The 18,606-nt window shown below is 39.3% G+C and overlaps 1 protein-coding gene across 1 annotated transcript in view; it reads left to right on the top strand.

Moving 5' to 3' along the window:
* The first annotated feature begins 317 nt into the window (after positions 1-317).
* LOC117297551 (HEAT repeat-containing protein 1-like) overlaps positions 318-18,606 on the top strand; it is a 38,572-nt gene continuing 20,283 nt past the window's right edge. The window contains exons 1-18 of the mRNA XM_033780647.1: positions 318-427; positions 1,051-1,211; positions 2,676-2,892; positions 3,223-3,364; positions 4,740-4,841; positions 5,322-5,536; positions 6,628-6,733; positions 8,413-8,498; positions 9,255-9,500; positions 10,299-10,409; positions 11,236-11,353; positions 12,732-12,929; positions 13,763-13,848; positions 14,654-14,856; positions 15,412-15,512; positions 15,770-15,967; positions 16,698-16,893; positions 17,908-18,071. Of these exons, the coding sequence (XP_033636538.1) occupies positions 1,064-1,211; positions 2,676-2,892; positions 3,223-3,364; positions 4,740-4,841; positions 5,322-5,536; positions 6,628-6,733; positions 8,413-8,498; positions 9,255-9,500; positions 10,299-10,409; positions 11,236-11,353; positions 12,732-12,929; positions 13,763-13,848; positions 14,654-14,856; positions 15,412-15,512; positions 15,770-15,967; positions 16,698-16,893; positions 17,908-18,071 (2,637 nt within the window). The 5' untranslated portion in view covers positions 318-427; positions 1,051-1,063. The remainder of the gene's footprint in view (positions 428-1,050; positions 1,212-2,675; positions 2,893-3,222; positions 3,365-4,739; positions 4,842-5,321; positions 5,537-6,627; positions 6,734-8,412; positions 8,499-9,254; positions 9,501-10,298; positions 10,410-11,235; positions 11,354-12,731; positions 12,930-13,762; positions 13,849-14,653; positions 14,857-15,411; positions 15,513-15,769; positions 15,968-16,697; positions 16,894-17,907; positions 18,072-18,606) is intronic.

Here is an 18,606-nt window from a genome sequence, read left to right as displayed (position 1 = left end):
GATAATGCCACTCATCAGTAGCCCTATCTGAGTGGGGATTTAAACAACTTACAATTATTGCACACAAAAGCCAGATACAATTGCAAAATAATTAACGGGTGACCCGATTCTCCATAATTATAGGTACTTTCTTCTGGTGCACCTTTTCAAAGTCTGTCGCCAACATTTTTTGTTCTATTTTTAGAAGTGTACAAACTCGCTGAACACCGCCCTCTTGTGTCCATCTTTCCGGATGGCTGGTACCCTGTCTCAATTTATGTAATGTGAAGCTGTAGTGTAAATAGGACCAGACGAAATCAACACATGTGCTTTTTGGTCGTCGTGTCTGTTGCAAAGTTTCTTCGTCTTTTTTTAAAGGGAACTTTAAAAAAAAAACTGGGCGAAAACAACCAATGTTTCGACTAATTATCGCACTGGAGGAAACACTGTAAGTATGTTCTGAAGTCAAGCCATGTATTGTTATGCCGTTTTTAAGCACCCCGGCCCAAATTAACCCGTCCAGCAGGGCCGGGTGGGTTTGAGTTGACTTCTCCGTCTCCCATCCCATTCCATAATTCCTCGGGCCATGCCGCTCGACTCGGGCATTGGGATATCTCATTGACTTCAGTTAAATTAGATACTCTTATTATTATTATTATTATATTATGTTTAATTACTATTTTAATTTTTTTATTGTAATGTTAGATTATTAGAACTTAGAATTAGATTCTGGGTTTGTTTTAATATTTTAACCTCTAAAAACTAGTTAAAAACAGAAAATCCTTGCTAAATTGGTGGCGACGTCCGGAAGATTATCCATAATTTATTGTATTTGTAATGTATTTGTAAAAATAAAATAACTTCTGGCCCGGTGCGGTGGCGGTATTGTATTTTGTACTTTACTTTTATTACTGAATGAAACTTCAAACCATGTACAACATGTAGACAGACCCTTTCTCCGTGTTCTCTTGCCGTGCCTGCGGTCTTGTGGAATTTATGATCATCGCAACTAACTTTGAAGTTTAATTATCTCATCTTTAAGATCACTTTATTATGTCCTCAATCCTACAGTTCTAATCTCTAGATGGCGACGTCTTTAGCACAGCAGCTGAAGCGTCTTGCGCTTCCAGAGGCTCAGGCCGCTGCCGGAGTTCAAACCAAACAACGAAAGTCGCTGCTTTTTGACCCCAAGGAGGCTGCAGCTTTAGATCGTGAGACGTTCTACGCTGTTGGTGAGAGAATTTCAGATAAATATATAAACTTTAAATATATACACAAACTAATACTTTTTAGGAACAGGACCATTTTTGATGTTGCTTAAAGACACTGGACACTATTGGTCATTGTCAAAGACCATTCTTCTCACTTGATGATACATCTCAACATATGCATAAAATAACAAACCTGTGAAAATTTGAGCTCAATTGGTCATCGAAGTTGCGAGATAATAATGCAAGAAAAAACAAAGTTGTGTGCTTTTAGAGGGTGATGCTTGATTTCAAGATCTCTAATTTTGAGGTCTCAAAAGATACGTGGAAAATTACTTATTTCTCGAAAACTACGCTACTTCAGAGGGAGCCGTTTCTCACAGTGTTTTATACTATCAACAGCTTTCCATTACTCGTTACCAAGTAAGGTTTTATGCTAATAATTATTTTGAGCAATTACCAATAGTGTCCACTGCCTTTAATCGGTCACCCTGGTCCAGTGGTTAGACTGCAAGACTTGCAATCACAAAGTTGTGGGGTTGAATCCTACAATACAAAGCTAACCACTGATTTCACAAGGACTAGAATAAGAATTGATGTCTAGTTACTGAATATCAATTTCTTGATTTGTGCGAGTCATATTCATTGGCAGGTGCCCGCTTGGTGTTTACAATGTATATCGCCAAGTTCCCTCGATGAGAAGATCATCTGAACTCAAACAAATAAGCAACAAGTGTAACTTGTGTTACAACTACAAAAATTAACCCGCTAGACCTGGCTTTGAAGAATTTTTTTATTTTTTTGGAGCTGGTTTAGTTTAAAAAAGGCAACTAATTAGTTCACACAAACTAGTTAAAACTATTTTAGAACTAGTTAAGATTACTTAACCACATGTAGTTAAAACCAGTTGAAAGTGTCTAAACTACATGTAGTTAAACTTGTTAAAACTAGATAAAACTAGATAGAGCTCTTGTTTGAAAACAAATTATGAGACAAAGCCAGATCTGTTTAGTTTGTAGGAGATAACGAAGTGTCGTGGCCGAGCGGTTAAGCAGTGACACTTGCGTCCTTAAGCAAGACACTTCACCATTGCTTCGTCCTTCGGATGGGACGTAAAGTCGTTGGTCCCATGTGTAATGTATTGCATGTAAAAGAACCCAGTGCACTTATCGAAAAGAGAAGGGGGTTCGCCCCGGTGTTCCTGGTCTGATTGGCAGCAAATTGGGCCACAGCACCTTGTAAAGCATTACATGGTGCTATCAAAATTAGGTCTCATAATTCAAACATAGTCCCACATCTTGCAGGAAATGCTGTATGTTACAGCGCCAGGAGTGTCACGGAGTGACGGACATGTGCGCTATATAAGAAGCCACAATCATTATTATTATTATAACCACCCAAATGCTAATATTACTGGACTCCGTTGGAACCCTTGAATGGTGAACCAAATTTACTAAAACATTGAAACTTCTTCTGCAATTTCAAAAGGTATAAATGGATTGCAAGAGCTGGAAAACATTGATCCAACTTTCCAAGAGTTTGAGAACACCCTCTTCGATGAAACGTCTAAAGCAATGGAGCGTTCCGTGCAGACTAAAGAAGTCAACGATCGTCTTGATCGTAAGATCGGGAAGTTCTTGCTTCGGCTCTCACCATATTTCCTCCTGAAGCCGGCACAGAAAGCCCTTGAGTGGCTCATATATAGGTATGGAAACCAGTCAACTCACCCCCCCCCCCCCATAAGGCGAATTGTGTAGAAAATACTTCTGATAGCGCCCTCTTGTGAATCATTCTCTTTCACCTGAACTTCCCATTATGGGGACGGAATCTCCGGGGGACAGATTTCCATATGACACTGGCACGTTAATTTGGACGTCACAGGGTCAAGGTCTGCTCTTGTCAATGTTTCTTTTGTTCAACTCAAAAATTATTTATTTCAAAAACAATTCGGTGGGGAGAGAGTTGAAAAATTTTTGAATAACCAATTTCTCACGTCTTTAATTTTAATTTTTAAAAAATTTTTTTGGTTCTTAAGATTCAACATCCACCAGTACAACATTGACGATTTACTGAGGTGTGTCATTCCGTACCATGACACCAATATCTTCGTCCGCGTTGTGCAGCTTTTGGATCTCAGCAACAAAACCAACAAGTGGCACTGGCTGCAGTCTCTCCAGGTCAGTAGGATGTGGTTTCTCAGTTTCAACTGGAAATCCGTTTTTTTTACACCCCCTCCCCCCCCTCCACACACTCTTAATTTTGTTTTAATAATAATTTGTTTTTATTACTAGGATCAAGTTGATAAAGAACATGGATAAAGCAATACAGAATATCCCGAATTGCAGAGTAGGGTTTTTTAAAACCTAAAATAGCTATGTATATGTACATGTATGCAAGTTTTCGCACCTGTACACTTTTGCGCTCGCAAGCTTTCACGCTTTGCGCTAACCGGTCAGGTTCTTACAGCATTGATATCACAAACTCATATTTAGAATGTTTGAGCTTTGTCTTCTTGAACAGAATCCACACACAAAAATGAGGGATCTGTTTCAGCTTGTCACATTGCTGATGGAAACAGTTCGGGATTCAGGGTGTTGGTATTTGTTATATTTAGAAGAAAATATCGGCTTAAGTTTTTGATCTGTTAAGATCTCTGTTTGATACGCTAAGAATCCGAATGAGAAATGCAGTTGCTGGTGAAATGATGATCTGGCTTCATATTATTAACCATCTTTCGGGGCTGAGTTTTACTGATGTTTGGCCACTTTCTGATCACCAAATAAACGCTCTCAAAAGGTATCAAAGAATTGCATATTCTGACAAATTAAGGAAAAACTGTCAAGGTCAGTATGGCAAAAAAACAAAAGAAAATGTTGTCCGAGTGCTAGCTCAAAAAGGACTTGGCATAGCATCTCCAACTGAAGAAAAGACTTTGCTATAGGGTCGTACCGTTACACCATTAACTGTTTGTTTTCTTCCTTTAAAGGCAGTGGACACTATTGGTAATTACTCAAAATAATTATTAGCATAAAACCTTTCTTGGTGACGAGTAATGGGGAGAGGTTGATGGTATAATGCATTGTGAGAAACGGCTCCCTCTGAAGTGACATAGTTTTCGAGAAAGAAGTAATTTTCCACGAATTTGATTTCGAGACCTCAAGTTTAGAATTTGAGGTCTCGAAATCAACCATCGAAACGCACACAACTTCATGTGACAAGGGTGTTTTTTCTTTCATTATTATCTCGTAACTTCGACGACCAATTGAGCTCAAATTTTCACAGGTTTGTTATTTTATGCATATGTTGAAATACACCAAGTGAGAAGACTGGTCTTTGACAATTACCAATAGTGTCCACGGCCTTTAAGCCATAGCATAGGTCCTTTAAAGGCACTGGACACCTTTGGCAACAACCAGTACTCACACTTGGTGTAGCATTAGTATTAACAATTATTTTGAGTAATTACCAAGGGTATCCAGTGCTTTAAAGTTGGTAAGCAGTTTGCTATCATACTATTTGATATTCCTCTGACATGTTTTTACTCACTTCTAGACTCCCGGCGTCCCTCTCGCTAAGTCAATTCTTATCACCCAGTGCTACAAGGACCCTGGCTTTCTGCAGTTTGTGTGTAACCTGGTCCCATCAGCGATCAAGGTACAATATTAACTAGTCTCCTGTCGATAACTAGAGCAAGCTAGTCAAAATGTTGAGGCCAATTCAAGAACTCACTCCGCGGTAGTGTAGTTAACAACGATCCTATCAAGCTAAAGTAGTAGTCCTGACCGGTTTTCTACCTTCTGCCAGGTAGTAGTTAAAAAGCAGGACAGTTCTTTTCAGAACTGAAAAGTCTCTCGACAAAATCCGAAACAAATGTACTCTGGGGTAGTAGAATATATAGCAAGACAGTTCTCTAAAGTACAAAATCTACCTGAAAAGTAGATGTACACATAATGTTACCGCAAACCAAATATATATTTATACCTCACCATGCAATGCCTTCAAATCCCCTATATTTACTAGTCATAATAAACAAAATTGAAAGTCTTGCTGAAGTAAAGTGCAAACTATTAAAATAAATATCTGTTCAAAATTGGTTTCAATTTTAATTTTATTTATTACGCATTGTCCTAACAGGCCCACAAAAAAGCCTCCTCTCATGCTAGCGATCGTGGTGATGCGTATTCAACAGACAGCGAAGCGCCCTCGACAAAGTCGGAAGATGCCCTCCTGCGAGTCGTTACCTGTTTTTACTGCTCGGCCATTGTCGGGATGATCGAGGTTGCCAAACCCGTAACGGAGAAGCTGCTGTCCGACACTCTTCCGTTTGTTTTGAAGGGTCTGAAATCAAGGTAAGTTCAAAGCCGAATCTGATTCTCTAAAACTCCTTCTCTTGGTTTTGCTTGAATTTGATGGATTTGAATGCTCTCTTCGTAGCGTTAAGTGAGACATACCAATATATTAAGGAGCATACATGTACATACAAGAAGAAAGCTACGACAGAGTGCCGTATCTTCACTACTCTCACAAAAAGACAATTTAGCCCCCACGGTCAAACTTTTATGTTTTAAAGGGTATATGTACTTTTTCCTAACACAAAATACAATGTCCACAGATTTACATTAAACTTTAATACAGTTTGAAGATTATGATAGTAGAAAGCTTCCCTTGAAATTTTAATTACTGAGGTGCTGTAGTTTTTGAGAAAGAAAAAAAATCGTCTCAGTTTTAGCATGTAAAAATGTATTAACCAGTTATGCTATGGTTATGGTGAAATATCAACAACTGGTTAACGAGATTTTACATGCTAGAATATTTTTCGTCTTCCTGAGACAACAATTATTTTGTGTCTAGTTTTACTCATTTCTCAAAAACTACAGAACCTCAGTTAGTAATATTTGAAGTGAAGCTTTCCACTATCATTATCTTCAAACCCTGTAAGTTTAATGTAAATCTATGGACATTTTGAACAAGTACCCGAATCCTTTGAGAAAAATAGTTTCCCTCATTTTAGAATTTAGGTTTAAGGTGTACTTATTTTCCAACATATAACCTTATAATGTTAAAACTGATTACCATGCCACTGTGTCCATTACTCTCCATGTGCAATTTTGGTTGAAATCACAACACATTTGATGATGCCACACTCCAAATGTGTGGTTTGTGCATTTTTGTAGTGAGAGAGTTTTAAATTCCTTCCTGAATCTTGATGAGACTGACAGGGCTGTATGCTTAGTTTTTGAAAGGGTAAGGGCACCAAGGCATTTTTTTCTTGGTAAAGGGCACGCTATGATGAAATTGCAAAGTTGTACTGGAGTATTTCAAGGGCGCCAAGGCAATGACCAGGGGACACGGAGGCAATCGCCTCCGTTGCCTCCGTGAAGTATCAGGCCTGCACTGAGTATGATCTTTTGACTGTGATCCATTTTTCCCTGGTGCCCAGATTTGTTGATTACCAAGCTGCCAGCTACATGATCGTCTGCCAGCTGGCCATCAAGATCAAGATGAAACTGGACCTCGTTGACCCCATCATAAGATGCATCTGCAGGGTAAGGCCGCTTTGCTTGGGAAGCTGTTACATACATACATACATACGTACATACATATAGGGCATTTATATAGCGCCACTACATCAAGAACGCAGCGCATTAGATAGGATATAGAGAATGTTTGATACACTTCTTAAATGTTCGAAGAGAGTGGGATTTCCTGATTGAGGTGGAGAGTGCATTCTAGGTGTGTGGAGCAAAATGTGAGAATGTGCGACTTGAAGCCGACTTAAGAAGCTTGATTGAGTTACATGTAGGTTCCATGAGACGAATAGTGTCGGATGCTGAGCGTAGACTTGAGCGGCCAGGCCGACGGAGAGACAAGCAGGAGGATAAATAGCCTTGAGGCATTTATACACATAAACCAATATCTTTAAAGTTATCCTCTCCCTAATCGGCAGCCAGTGGAGATCTTGTAAGTATGGTGTGGCATGGTCATGCTGTTGAACCATTTCTGATTCAAACAGAGTCATCCTGATTTTAAAGTGGACAATTTCCCCTCACAAAAAAGAAATAAAATAAAATAAAACAAATTGAAACATGATTTTTGGTTTTACCCATATACAATGATGTGTGTTAGCACTGTATACTCGGTACTTTCCCAGAGTCCTGTGCAAACAAATCACAGGCATATTACTACTCGGGTTGGATTTGAACCCACGACCTTTTCAATTGTAGAGCAGTGTCTTACCAACTAGACCACCGAGATTGCCCGGTAGCTGGAGGCAGTTCGAATCTTATATTTTAGCAGCGGGTACTGCTTGAAACAATCGGTTTTCTGGTCAGTAGAGTGTGGGTTCGAGTCCAGGTTGTGACAATTGTGTCCTGAAGAAAAAGACTTAAGCATTATTGCATCATCCTTCAAATGGGATGCAGTTTGTGTCATGTTGTGTAATGCCTTTAAAGTAATCCGGTGCACTTACTGCAGAGTAGAGTGTCATGGCCGAGTGGTTAAGAGCATCGAATTCAAGTTCTGGTGCTGATTAACCGGAGTGTGGGTTCGAATCCCGGTCGTGACACTTGTGTCCTTGAGCAAGATACTTTACTATAATTGCTTCTCTTCACCCAGGGGTATAAATGGGTACCTGCGAGGGTAGAGGTTGATATTGTGTATGAAAAAGCCACAAGCGCCTTACAGGCAGCTCAGGGCTGTATACTCCCAAGGGAGCTGAGAAACATTACAGGGATATTATTGGCCCTATGACCAGGGCACTAATGTAAAGAGCATTGATATGGTTACTGTGAAATGCGCTATATAAGAATTTGTTATTATTATTTGTTATTATAAAGAGAAGGGGCTCACCCCAGTTTTCCTGGTCTGATTAGCAGCATATTACGTCACAGCATCTTGTTAACCACGACATGGTGCCATAAAGGAATTTGGCTCATACTTAAAAAATATAGCCCCACATGCTTGTAGGAAGAAATTACTGAGTGAGTTGATATGCACCTAGTGGTGTGATAATGTAAGAAACCATTATTATTATTATTATTATTATTTCATGGAAAGTCATGACAGTTCCAGTCTCATTGCCAGAAAAAGTTTAATAAAAAGCGGCACTATTTGCTACACATCAGGTTGCCTTTTTGTTCTACATGGGAAAAGGGTGTCATAAGTTTAAAACCTTTTTCGTTTTTAAGCACACCAGACTTCAACATTTTGTTCTCGTTTACTGCAGAATTTGAGTCACCCCCTGGCTGTGGAGGGACTCTCTTGTGTAGCTATCCTGTGCCACACGCAACCAGTTACGGAATTTCCTGAAGTGTAAGTTTAGGTTTTTTTTTTTTGTAAAGATTCCATAGGGCCCAATTTCACTAAGCCTGTAAACCTACAAATGTGCTAAGCACTGACAAATCTTGCTTAAACAGTAACTGGGTCCCAGCCAAAAGTCCATAAAGCTTGCAGTGTTGTAACTGGTGCCCCACTTATTTTTTGCTTAGCTAAGAAATTTGCTAAGACGAAACTGGACCCTGGTGTTACAAAACCGACAATATCTTTGGGTTTATGTCTGATGCCACTTTTGCATCTCAAAGTATCAAATTGTTGTCGTCTTAAAGGCACTGGACACTATTGGTAATTACTCAAAATAATTGTTAGCATAAAACTTACTTGGTTATGAGCAATGAAGAGCTGTTGATAGTACATGTACACAACATTGTCAGAAACGGCTCACTTTGAAGTAACATAGTTTTTACGAAAGAGGTAATTTCTCAGTCTAATTATTAACGGACTTCTGGCCTGAAACCTTCCATTAGCAACTGCAAACACAAAAAGTTTAGCAACAAGGGTGTTTTTTCTTTCATTATTCCCTTGCAATTTCAATGACCAATTGAGCCGAAATTTTCACAGGTTTGTCATTTTATGCAAATGTACATTAAGTGAGAATACTGGTCTATGAAAATAACTGGTGTCCAGTGCCTTTAAGGAAATTGGAGATGCAGTGACTGAGTGGTTATTAACGTGAGTACAATTAGTAAGGTTATAGGTCATGACCTTTTGACCTTTGTGATTTGCCCACAGTGCCTTCCAGAAGCTGTGCACATTTAGTAGTACAATCAGTGCAATGGAGGTGCTGTCTCAGGCACCGAACGCAACCCCTCTGTTGAGGCTGTTCCTCACACGCCTCCTCCATGCAGCGGTGCACAGTGTAGTGGTCGGGGACCAGACCGAAGGCCAGGAGGGGGAAGGAGAGATGTACTGGACTGTTCTGGAGGGATTGCTGCAGCGGGTCAAACTTGATGTGGCGCTGACCAATGAAGTCGCTAAGTAAGAAGCTTTTTTTGTTTTTGAAGATAAAGATTGTTATTGACCTCTTCAATCAACGACTACTTCTGCCATGTTCGCCATTTCAGAAATAAAATTCCACAAAGAGAGTGTCAAACGTGTAAACCACACATCAACTATTAACAAGCATGCAACTCTTCCGCGGATCCGCGTATTCCTGCGTTTCATAAAATAGAAATCTGCCGTTACAAACAACTCTGCGTTAACAAAAACCATGCAGCTTGAAAAAGAGAATCTTGACTTGGTTAGTCTCTACAACTTTCTCCGGAGCATGGTTGTACCATTCCGCAGTTAAAGGAACATGTTGCCTTGGATCGGTCGAGTTGGTATTTGAAAAGCGTTTGTTATAAAATACATATGATTGGAAAGATGTTTTAAAAGTAGAACATAATTATCCACACAAGTATCACTCAAATTGCGTGGTTTTCCTTTTACCTCGTCGACTAACACGGTCGGCCATTTATGGGAGTAAAATTTTTGACTCCCATAAATGGCCGACTGTGTTAGTTTGCAAAGTAAAAGGAAAACCACGCAATTTCGAGGCAAATATGTGTGGATCATTGTATTCTACTATATCATCTTTATAACCATATGCATTTTGTAACAAACTGTTACAAACGCTTTTCAAAGACCAACTCATCCGATCCAAGGCAACGTGTTCCTTTAATTTTAGACCATACCTCTTACACAGATCCCAGTGAAACACTTTGACCAACTTGTCATGTCTTCTTTTGTACTTCCTCCGGAACGTCTTAATATTGTTATTATTATTATGAACAGAGTGCTTCTGCAAGAGTACGTCGGGGTCAGGAAAGAGCTGTGGAAGAAGACGGAACTGGTACAAAACTTGAAGCAGAAAGCATCACCGATTGTTTCTGCCCTAGAGAAAAGGTGAGACTGCCAGACTTTATCTTTTGAGTCAGAGAAATTTGGGTAACAAAATTTCACTTGTCGCATGACTTGTGACTTTGGGACCTTGTGCAAAGATTGATAGGCTTGCCCTCAGCCTGTGTATTTCAGGGATGTGATTTCTCCGTTTTTAAACGAAATTCCGTTGTTTTTTTTTGCCTTAGAAAAGGGAGTTCCATTTTTTATCCTCCCCCACCCCAAAAATAAAGCTCAAATTCTTTTTAAACCAAAGATAAATGTTAATATTGGGCTTCATGGTCGCAAGATTTCAAGCTTGCATGCTTCTGCGCTTTGCGCACAGAGTACAGTATTTTGTTCTCAACAGCCTATCACATCCCTGGGTTTACCAACTGAGCTATCAAGTCCTCTGTTGGCGGTCTCCCTGTTAGTCAATATCTTTTTCCGGGAATGCGAGTCAGAAGACGGGCCACTTTTATGGAGCTGCTTAAGCACACAATTTGCTTAAGCACGAAAATAGCTTGCTTACTTAACACATGTACCAGGCCAAAATTCCGTGCTATATACATTGCTGTGGTCGGTATTGACCTGCTGTTTACTTAGCAACACAATTGAGTGGAGTCTTGGCCGGTAATCTGATTTTAGTAAGCAAAAATTTTTTTGCTTAAGCAAAATTTTATGCTTAAGCAGCTCTATGAAATTGGGCCCGATGACTGTTAGCTGCCATGTAGCCAGGAATCACACTCATGTTTTCAAAACAACCTTGGAAGCGGCAGCCAGGGGATCACCTAAAGGGGATGCGACTTTTTAAACCCACACTAATAATATTTTGATAACATTTTGTTTCCAGGTATCCTGAAGCAATGGATCTTGCTATTGGATCGTTCATGTCGCAAGATATCAGCAAAAAGGAGCAGAAGCTGATGCAAGAACTCATCTCCATGTCTGCCTCGGCCGCCAAACACAAGGTAGGCTTAAAGTTGTTATGAGATCATTTAAAGACATTAGACACTATTGGTAGTTATAACACCCCTTACAAATATTCTGCCTTTTCATTGGTTTAGAGTGCGTCACATGGTTTTAGTCTTAAGTTTTAATAGAATTGGCGGCCGTGTGATAGTGCAATCGTTTGCCGTGTGATAGTCCGACAACTATCACCCAGACGTCTTTTTACCCACCTTGACCCCAATCAGTAGTGCATCTGTGTATCTGAAATGCCCGTATGAGCGTTACTTGTACGAGGATGATGAAAAGTCTGTTGGGGTGTTATAAAACAAATATTGACTGCTTTTACTCGTGCTGTTGTTACTACTCCGACTCCTCGTTGATACATATTTGTATATTACTCAAAATAATTGTTAGCATATGACTAATACTTGGTAATGAGCAATGGTACTACACCACAGTTCTATAGTCTCGAACAGGATGTTTGCTTAGCACAAAAAAAACTAACTTGGTAAGGAGCAATGGTACCACGTTACGGTACTATAGTCTCGAACAGGATGTTTGCTTAGCACGCACAAAAACTTACTTGGTAAGGAGCAATGGTACTACAACACGGTATTGGTCACCAAAAGGATGTTTGCTTAGCACAAAAACTTACTAGGTAAAGAGCAATGGAGAGCTAAAGTAACATGTTTGTTAATTTCTCACTCAATTATTAAAGTCACCTGGAAATAGAATTATTTTTCTTTCAAACATAAGAGTATATGCTTATGAACAATAAAACAATTTTTTTAGTAATTGTTTGTCACGATTTATATGTTTGAAAAATATATAAAGTTGTTTGGGGGCTGACTCCGCCTACCCCTTTTGTGACGTCAATCGAGGCAGACTTTGCCAGCAATGCGTATAGTAAACACACGTGCAAAGTACATGTACTTCCAAGTCGTGAGTTGGTACATTTCAAAAAGTGTTTTTCTGCATTTTTTTTTAAACGTACAAACTCACGATTTGGTCCGTACATGTACGTTGCAATTGTGTTTACCTTACGCATTGCAGGCAAAGTCTGCCTCGATTGACGTCACGAACAGCGCCCTCTCGGGTCGGGGTATACTCTTAAATTTGTAAATAACATAAGAACTGATTTTTTAAAACCTTAGCTAACTGTTTATTCACATACCACTCATCAAAACACATATATTAGTGACAAAAGCTTTATTTTGAAAAAATACAACTTCCAGAAAACTTTAAGCATGTTAAGAGACTTCAGGCCTGAAGCTTAGGCCTCCGAAAGCAAACACAAAATTTTCTTCTTTCATTATTCACGTGCAATAAATTGAAATGAATTGGTCACTCAGTAAAGGAAGGCAATGTTTAATTGCTGATCGTTTTTATTTCTCACAGGTCATCTCAGGAACGTCAACAACCCTGATCCTAAGCCTGAACCACGCCAGCCCCGACGTTAGGGTGCTCGGCATTCAGCATCTCAAGGAGCGCGTGGAAGCGGGTGACGTCTTGGAGGAGTTCTGTATCGAGTCGTTGATGCAGCGTCTCCATGACGACAAGATTGGCGTCATAAATCAGACACTTGGAATAGGCGAGGTTAGAATTTTTTTTTTTTTTAATTTTAAATGTACCATGTAAGTTTCTTGCCTTTGTGGTTTATTACTTATTTCTGAACAAAGAAGCTGCATCCTCTTAAGGTGATCCCCTGGCTGTTGCTTTCCAGGATGAACTGTAAATTTGGGTGTGATCCTTGCAGGTAACAGTTGTATGGCTTCTGACTTGTACCCCATAACAAAGATGTTGACACAATACGGAGACCGCCAACGAAAGGCTAAATCAGCTGGTAGAGCGATGGCAAAATTATGCTTACCAAAATAAGGTTACAACTCAAAATACCATGTTACATTTACAATCTGCGACTGGCATCCTGCTTTATTGTTGCTAAGCAGCATGTTTTTTAGCAAAATTTTTAGCTTAAGGCCATTGGACCCTTTCGGTAAACAGTATTTTCCAAGGCCTAGACTTCGTGTATCACAACTTCTATATAAAATAAGAAACCTGTGAAAACTTAGGCTCAATCGGTCATCGGAGTCGGGAGAAAATAACGGGAACACCCACCCTTGTTTCCGCACGTTTCGCCGTGTTTAAAAGAAATCCGTAATTCTCGATGTCGAGAATTGGTATTGTTTTAATGTTTTCTCAAAAAGTAAAGCATTTCATGGAGTAATATTTCAAGAGAATTCTTTCACCATTACCTTCTGTAAACCCTGTAAGTTATTTGTAAATCTGTGAACTTTAAAAAAACATTCTGTACCGAAAGTGTCCATTGGCTTTAAGCAGCTCTATGAAAGTGGGTCTTGATAGTGAGCAAGTCTGATGAATTTGTGACTCTATATTTTAATTTTTGTTTTTTAAAAACTTATTTCCAGCCGCTGTGCAAGATTCTTCCACAAGAGAAACTGTTTGATCGCCTCAAGGAGATTCTACTGAAGAGGAAGATGAAGTCGCAGAGAGGGTAAACATTTCAACTTTCTACTTTCTTTGTGATATCTTCCTGAAAGTTCTAGCACTCTAATATTGGGTACGTTCGTGTAGCTCCCCTGGGTCGACTCAGTGTGCGGCGTGTTTTTTTTCCAGGACAAACGTGTGCAGATAATTACCCACGTTCGTCCTGGAAAACAACACCGCCACACACCGGAGTTGACCCAGGGAAGCTAAACGAACGCACCCATGAAAAGGGTTTGGTACTTTGTGTAAGACACAAAACACAAACGTCCACAGATTTACAGTAATTTAACATGGTTTCAAGATAATTATGATACTGTAGTTTTTGAGAAATTAGTAAAACAATTTCACAAAAAAATAATTTTGTCTCAGTGAGACAAAAATTATTTCAGCATACACAATAGAATCCCCTGAAAAAATTACTCTGTAAACAATGATAATAATAATAATAACAAATTCTTATATAGTGCATTTCACAATAACCATATCAATGCGCATCCCTTTTTTAATGTGTCTCAGCTCCCTAAGTAGTATACAACCTGGACAACCGTTTATATCGCTCCAAAGGCTTTTTCAATAACAGTATCAACCTCTACCCACGCAGGTACCCATTTATACCCATGGGTGAACAGAAGCAATTATAGTAAAGTATCTTTCTCAAGGACACAAGTGTCACGACCGGGATTCAAACCTACACTCTGGTGACTTAGCACCAGAACTTGAATTTGATTCTCTTAACCACTCGGCCATGACACTCTACCCTTGCATCCAACTGTAGTTTGTGCCTCTTACCTGTATATATCTTATCTCCTAAGGATAAAAAATGTTCAGCTGTCTCTAAAACTGATGACCAACGGAGTCTCATGGGATGAACATCGCAATCTTCTGATACCCCTCGTTGTGCCTTACATGTTCTCCCGTGGGGAAGAGATGGCTGATGCGGACAGCAAAATCATGGACGTTATCAAGGACTCTACGCTGTCGAAAGATTATCCCATCTTCAGGAACATTGGACAAAGTAAGGCTTATCTCTCTAGTTATATAATCGTGATTAGATTTTTGTAATTTTCTTCTCTATAAATTACACAAATTATAGCTTGTCAGATTGTAAAGACTACAGAGCATTATTTTGGATTAATAATAATAATAATAATAATAATAATAATAATAATAGTAATAATAATAACACATTTATAAAGTGCCATACATGTATATCAAACAAACTGCTCAGAGGCGCTGTACATAAAACATGTAAAAAGGCAAAACCACTAAACATTAGCTAAAACAGATGAAATTTATACAAATCAAACAAGGCAAAAACTTCAAAAAATTTTGATAATTCCCCCCCCCCCCCCTCTAAAAAAAAAAACCCAAAACCAATTTCAATCTGAGAAACCATACGCAAATAGAATGTTTCAGGCACACATAACATTGGGATTAATACTCACATATTGGTTGTCTTGACTTTCAATGTCATTTAACAATATTCAAGAACTGCCTGATTATAGCATAGGGTCCCTTTGCTCTATCAAAGTCTAAGCCAAACTTTTTTTTTCCTTATTTTCTTTTACAGCGTTTAAGTTAAATGAGGAACCCTCAAAGCTTCCAGGCGCTCTAATTGAAACGATGGCATCCAACTTGGTCAAAATGGAACAGAAGGAGCGCATGAAATTGGTAAGAAAATTAAGCGCTTGTAAAGGTTTAGTGAGTGAAGTTGTGAAGGTTATTACCTTTGGTTTCTACCAGCCAGGCTCCTAATTGATGATATCCATGCCTGCCTCCTTACGGACTGTAAAGGGGGTAACCCTGTTTCAGCCGATGTTTTGGCAGCGGGTGCCTGCTTACACACATCGGTGTTTGGGTAAAACCAAAATTAATATTCTTCACCCCCGATGCAAATTTAACATATATAAACTTGTTGTCTTAAATAGATTGAGGTCCTGGTAGCCCATGTCCAGCAGCCAAGCCCCTCCCAGCAAGCCTACAGCTTTATCTTGGACGTCTTGCTGCTAAGGACCGCTCACCATCTGCAAGACCAAGCCGAGAAGATAGAAGTCGCTCTGACTCTTCTAAAAGTCTTGGAGAAAGACGTTGGGAAGATGCTGACGCCTGGTTTCTCCATCGTGGAGGTAAGGTTATGTAAAAGAAGGAATGTTACTGATGTCAAAATGGATGGCGACATCTGTAATTTTAATTATTTGTAGTTGGAGGCGTCCACTGCTAATTTTTGGGATCAAGGTCGAATCAGTTCCACATATTTTTGTTTTTGTTGTCATTGGTTGTGATGTTGTCATTTTCGTTGTCGTTTTGTTGTCAATGTTGTGGGTTTGGTTGTGGTTGTTTTGGGGTTGTTGTTTTTTGGACGCAGTTTTTCATTTTTGTTTACCCTAAAGAATTTTATTTCTGAAAGGGTGGGAGGGGGCAGAATAAAAAGGAAAAAAGAGGGTGCTCTTTAGACAGTTGAACAATTTACAAAAGTGGGCACTATTTACGTCAGATCGCATTGCCAATACAGCAATATGCACATCTTTATTTTGCAAAAATTTATCTCACAGGAAAAGGCAAAAAACTGCTGTGTCTGTGTGTACATCTGGTCTACTTTAATCAAGATATACAGTTTTGGCAATTTAACATAAATTAAAAAAAGCCCAGGTTAAAAATTGTAGTGATAAAAGTCTGAACTAGAGTTCTTGTCGTTGTTTTACAGCCGAAGATACCCCTTCCTGAAATGAGTGACCTGCCTGACGGGCTCGACGTTCATCTCGTCAGTCTTGGCAATTTAACATAAATTAAAAAAAGCCCAGGTTAAAAATTGTAGTGATAAAAGTCTGAACTAGAGTTCTTGTCGTTGTTTTACAGCCGAAGATACCCCTTCCTGAAATGAGTGACCTGCCTGACGGGCTCGACGTTCATCTCGTCAGTCTGCTGACGCAGAGGCTCAAGCCCAGACAAGATGGCGACGCGCCCACAATGCATCAGTCGCATCTGACGATGACACTCTGGTGTCTTGGTAACCTGGTTGTGGACGTCCGGATGCCGCAGTGCTTGAAAACCGGTGAGAACTGGACCTCATGTCATCATGCCGCTCCAATCCATTGTTCTACTTTCAGAAGAACAAATCTGAGCAGTGATTGACTCTCAAAGAGTTATAAATAAGAACTAGAGGGCGCACTGGCCTATATACGTGACCCGGCATGCGCGCAGGCGGCCATTTTCTAAGTTGACAAAACAGGCATTGCTTACCGTGTGTTTGTGCGGCAATTTTTTGAGTTGAAAAATACAGCATCGCACAGCGTTCAATAAACACTAACTCCAACGTGTGTTTCATATTTAACGCGAGTACAGAATGGCGCACTCATGTCTCCTTGCGGTCCCGTTCATTTGTGCAAGAAGCATCACCAGTGCGCCCTCTAGTTCTCATATATAACTCTGTGTTGACTCTACACTGAACATGCTGAAACCTCTTAATCCTTGTAAATAGACCAACATCCCAAACACTCTTCAGTCTCCTGTCGATGACTAGAGCAGGCTTGTTGAAAAGTTGAGACCAATTTGGTTTTAGTGGGTGTCATTGCCGAGCCGTTAAGAGCATTGAATTTAAGTTTCTGGTGGTTAAGTCATCAGGATGTGGGTTTATAACACTTGTATTCTTGAACAAGACGCTTTACTATAATTGCTTTTCTTTACACAGGGGTATAAACGGGTACCTGTTAGGGTAGAGGTTAATATTGTGCATTTAAAAGCCTTTGGAGCGCCACAGCAACTTAGGGCTGTATACTCCCCAGGAAACTGGGAAAGATTACAGGAATGTTATTAGCCCAAAAGGACAAGTATTACTAACAGATTGAATGTTTTTAAGACTTTTTACTCCTTTTGTTGTAATTCAATTTCTTATTTTCTAATTTGTCCATACAATTACATGTATACCTGCTTAGTTTTTGACTAGTGTGTTATTTTGTTCAGTGCCCTTGAACTGTTTTGGTATTATTATTGGTACATTATTGTTGAATCTACTTTATAAGAACTAGTTATTACTATTATTATCAATATTTATGTTCTTCGGTTACAGAGACAAAGCTTTGGTCAGCCTCTCGACCCAAGTTTGACCCAACCAGCCAGTATTTGGCCTGGCTCTTGCGTCTGCTTGACGTGTTGACTGAGGCTGCGGTGGCCAAAGAGAAAAAGTTCAAACAAGTCCAGGAGTTCAAGGGAATTCTGTCAAAGGTCATAGAGGTAAGAATTCAAATAAAGACTTTCACAAACTGTTATCAAATGCACTGGACACTATCGGTAATTACTCAAAATAATTGTCACCATCAAAAATCTTATAGTATAAAACATTGTGAGAAATGACTCCCTCTAAAGTAGCATAGTTTTTTAGAAAGAGGTAATTTCACACTCAAATACTAAAAGACTTCATGCCTGAAGCCTTTTATTAGGCAGCTGAAAGCACACAAATTTGTGCAACAAGAGTGTTTTTTCTTTCATTATTCTCTTGCAACTTCAGTGCCCAATTGATTCAAACATTTTTCACAGATTTAATATTTTATGCATATGTTGAATACTGGTCTTTGAAAATAACCATAAGGTTGTGCTTTTAAGGGGATGTGACTTTTTAATATTGAATATCTATGTCCCTTGAGACCAGTTTAAGACCTCACTCCGCAATAGTGCAGTTAATTACGATCCTATAAGCTAAAGTAGTAGTCCCAGCCAATTTTCTAAACCTTTCGCCCGGGTTGTAGTTAAAAAGCAGAACAGTTCTGTT

The sequence above is a fragment of the Asterias rubens genome, chromosome 12 (assembly GCF_902459465.1).
Source record: "Asterias rubens chromosome 12, eAstRub1.3, whole genome shotgun sequence".
NCBI classification, from domain to species: Eukaryota; Metazoa; Echinodermata; class Asteroidea; order Forcipulatida; family Asteriidae; genus Asterias; species Asterias rubens.
Note: the sequence above shows the minus strand (reverse complement) of the source record. Positions and strands in the feature narration are given on the sequence as shown.